Genomic DNA, 4,281 nt, shown 5'->3' on the forward strand with positions numbered 1-4,281 from the left:
CCCTCCCACCTCTCTCTCCTCCTCAGTGCTCTCCCAGTGCTCCAGTCATCTTCTTTTTCACCACCAGTTAGCTGCCATTTCAAGAAAGTTCTTCCCCCTCTTTCTCAAATTCTTGTTTAGGTTTTTTCTGTCAGTTTTATCTGCTGTAGTTGTATCTGGCAGATAAAGCAAGAGGATAGGGATCCTTAACAAAAGGACAACTAGAACATTAGAGAAAGAGAGCTAACTGACCTTTTGAGCCTGTTGTTGAGATTTGGCAGTCACCGCTGCTCATTTCAGTACAAGTAGCTGCCATAGCTTTGCAAACATAAAATCAGGGAAAACTTTGGGACTAAGCAGTGCAACGCTAATTAGTTGTCAGGCCAAGATTTTTTCGCCCACCCAAACTGAGATGCAACTTGTAAATCATTTGATCTTAGACCGAATGTGACCTCAACGAAACACTGGAACAGCATTGAACAGTGTGGTTTCTAATTGAAGCCTCCCAAATGTTGAAAATAGGATCTGCACAGTTCTGTATTAATGTCTAAGTGTTGTGTGTTTATCAAAAGCTCCCTGTTCTTGTTCTTTTTTAATAAAAATCTGACCTGATGCAAGAAAAAAGAAAGACATATGATAATGTGAAATGTGCTGTAAAAACCTGTAAACTGGAAACAGATTGTGTCCCTTGATACAAAGATGGACAACGGGTTGCCGTATTACTCCAACCCAGTTTGTCTTGTTTAACAACTTCCCCAGTCTTCTTCTGTTAGATTCTTAAATAAAATGACATTTGCATTTGATATCATCAGATCATATCAGAGAAGACAGCTACACTGCTAATAACAAGTCTGATTTGTCTTCCTCCTTGTCTCTTTCCACCCAGATACCTTTGCCAGTAAGGTAGCTGCCATCCAGGATCAGTATGCAGATGCATCCATTGGTAATGTGACAGGCTCCAATGCTGTAAATGTTTTCCTGGGCATCGGGGTGAGTAGCTCTCCTAGGGAGTGACTGACTGGTTCATAGCAGGTGTAAATGCAGTGGTAATTACCATCATCTGTTTGTAACACCTGTTATGGTATTTCATCTGTGTTATTCTTTAATGCTGCGAACTACAGCCGTTGTTTGTGTGTGACTGACGGCATGGTCCGTCACAGCCATTTGTCACCCGTAATGAAGGCCATGTTTGTTGTCGTTTCTGTACTCAACTCTGTTCCAATGATGCTTGACAGGTGGCGTGGTCCATCGCTGCCATCTACCACCAGAGCAAGGGGGAGGCCTTTAAGGTGGACCCTGGCACACTGGCCTTCTCCGTCACGCTCTTCACCATCTTTGCCTTTATCTGCATTGCCATGCTGATGTATCGACGGCGGCCAGAGATCGGTGGAGAGCTGGGCGGGCCCCGAACTGCAAAGGTCCTGACTACAATGCTGTTTTTCAGCCTGTGGCTCCTCTACATCCTCTTCTCCTCACTGGAGGCCTACTGCCACATCCAGGGCTTCTAAGATCATGACAGATGACAAAGGGAAGGGTGGGACAGAAGAAGAAGATGGAGGAAGAAACCAAGGGGAGATTAATTGATGGATTTGCAAATTAAGGCTGTCTCACTGATACATCACACCCTCCCTTTACGCAATAGATTGAATGACAGAGGGATGTCTGTACAAATGAAGGAATGAGAACACATTAAAGCATCTAAAAGAAGAATAGAACAAAGTAGACATGCATGGGAGGATGACAGGAAACACTAGAAACACAGGAGATAGAGAACTATCTCAGAAGATGGAAAAAAGTATGGAAGAAGGAATAACTAAGGAATTCATTTTTTATCTCAGTCTATAAATCCGAACCAGTCAAGTTGTCTTAAACCCACTTCAAATATGTAAAACTAGTCGCAAACGCACATGCGCACAGAAATAAACACACGGAATGTGTTCCAGGTGGTTTAATCATACAGAAATCACAATGTGTTAGAACAAGATGTGGAGTGAGAGGTAAGAACAGAATGACACACTATCACAGCTCCCAGGGTGTGTGGCTTCAACAACAGCAGCGCCGCCGTCCAGTTGGAGCAGTGCTACCGTAACGGGCACAAGTGAGACAGAAAAACTGGATGCGTTTGTACATGCATGACTAGATGATACAGAAAATGCAATCAAAAGAAACCGGATATATTGCCACAGCTGTTTAAGGACAATAAACTGTGAGTGCAAGTGTGTGAGTGTGTGTTTCTGTGCTTGTGTGTTGTGGAAAGATGGTCAAGTACTGTGAAAAAACCTCTCATTTTGCTGTCACTGCGTGAGATGAAATATGCTTTCGTATTCGAGGTCTTTTTGACTCTCAGCCTGTAGGAACGCTCAGCAAGACTTTTTTGCGGGAGTTCAGTGAACTGAAAGGTTTTGGACCTTGAGGTTAGAAATGTAAATATAATAAGCTGAACTATTTTCCTTCTGAATGTCATGGTCACACCATGCACTCCTGAACAGGCCACTTTTCTGTTGCTTTATACTGTAGATGTAATTGATTTAAGGTAATTTGAAACAAGAAGGGTTTAGTGTGCTTTTACCTTTAATAAGGCCATGTCTGCCAAGACAAAATGGCCACTCTACCGTTTAAAACTGTTAGAGAAACTATTATCATTGCATAAATATTTAGTAATCTTACATGTGTTGGTTTTTGGGTTTTGTTTTTTGTTTTTTTGTTTTTTTTACTGTGGAATTCTGTAACCTGGATTTCCACCAGTGCGACTGCCACATGTGTCAATCCGAACATTGCAACAGACTGAAATTGTTGGTACCCCTCTCTGTGAAACCTCATAGGCGGTTTCTTCACTGCCTCTGTCGTTCTTTGTCTCGCCTTGATGCCACTTTCCCATTGGTTCACTCAGCAGCTTTGGTCATTATCCCTGTGTGTCTTAAGTACTTCCCCTTGGCTGGTCAGTGGACCAATCAAAATCCTCAAGGGCTTTGTAAGTAAGAACCACTAATCCCTAACCCTGACCCTTGATTTCTAAGTCTTCACATAGACTGGTCCTTAGGGGGCTATTTAACAGTCATTTCTATTCTTTAACCATACATCAACCACTTGTTAGGACGTTGCTTTATCAAGACTACATTAAACAAAAGTTTCACAGCTACATTTAGTGCAGACAGTGATGGGCCAAATACCTAGAGTTACCCAAATATTAGAAAACGTGACCCAATGATACAAAGGGCTTGGTCAGACAAGGCCTCAACTTTATGGGAGTCCTTCCCAATTGATTACAAATACTGCTTATACATTGCAGCTAGCTGTATTCCACATTAATGCAACCATTCTACAGTATGTTTGTCCCCAGGCTGCTTCCAGGCATTATTATGCTGACATGTATATATATTAGCATATAGGCTTGTGAAGGTGTTAACCTCAAGGGCGTACTGAACTTCAGACTTTATATTAGTTCTTTATTCCAGGACAAGTGTTTGCTCTTGAAAAAAGACCCATAATGTAATTTTTGTGATTCACTGCTTTACGCCAGACTTGGAAACTAACCATTAATACTTTGCTTCAGCAATCAGTTGCTAGTCTTAGCTTGGGAGCTATCACATCGCTCGGGTATTAAGAATGATGGAAAAGTATTTGCCATTGGTGCAGAGGTGTATGGGCTTGCAACCAGATACAAACTTGTTGTGCAACAGCAGTCCTGTAGGGATATCTAGCAAAGGATACAACTAATCCATACAACCTCTGTTTAACAAGCTGAAGCACAAGAGGTCTGGGGAAATTGTATTAAAAGTGGGAAAATTAAAATTCTTGAAATCCTATTACACAACTATTGGGCATATGATGGGAAATGTCCATCTCTGGAAGCCTCTGGACGCTGTGTGATTTCAGCAGAGTCAGGCTCTCTATTGGTTTACACTGAACAGATGTAATTATTGAAAACTATGTGGTTAAATGGCCTCCAGCTTTATGTCAAAAGGCATGTTATAAAGCCAGAGTAGATAACTGACATTATCAGACACTAACTTGCTGGGAATCTACTTTCCAGTCATTAATTGACATGGAATATATATCATCAGTACATAACACACAAACAACCCTGTGTTGAGTTTGTTTTGAAGTATGTGTAGAATATAAATCTTCAAGTCTGTTGACTGTCGGAGAGGTTTACACCTCAGACTGTTATTTTACTCGTTCAGGCGAAAGAGAAATCTCCTCGTACATAAAACTTACTGTATATGTAGACGTTCTAAAAGTCTAAGTTTGTTAAGTGGCACTATACTATATGAATCTGAATTGGCCAGAATCTTCCTGCTG

General features: G+C 41.4%; 1 protein-coding gene across 4 annotated transcripts in view; it reads left to right on the forward strand.

Annotated features, from left to right (window-relative positions):
* slc8a1b (solute carrier family 8 member 1b) overlaps window positions 1-4,275 on the forward strand; it is a 114,372-nt gene extending 110,097 nt beyond the window's left edge. For all 4 annotated transcript variants that reach the window (XM_020601645.1, XM_020601646.1, XM_020601644.1 and 1 more), the window contains exons 10-11: window positions 866-969; window positions 1,215-4,275. In XM_020601645.1, the coding sequence (XP_020457301.1) occupies window positions 866-969; window positions 1,215-1,487 (377 nt within the window). In that variant the 3' untranslated portion in view covers window positions 1,488-4,275. The remainder of the gene's footprint in view (window positions 1-865; window positions 970-1,214) is intronic.
* Window positions 4,276-4,281: the final 6 nt, after the last annotated feature.

This window comes from Monopterus albus, unplaced genomic scaffold (assembly GCF_001952655.1).
Source record: "Monopterus albus unplaced genomic scaffold, M_albus_1.0 scaffold52.1, whole genome shotgun sequence".
Lineage (NCBI taxonomy): Eukaryota > Metazoa > Chordata > Actinopteri > Synbranchiformes > Synbranchidae > Monopterus > Monopterus albus.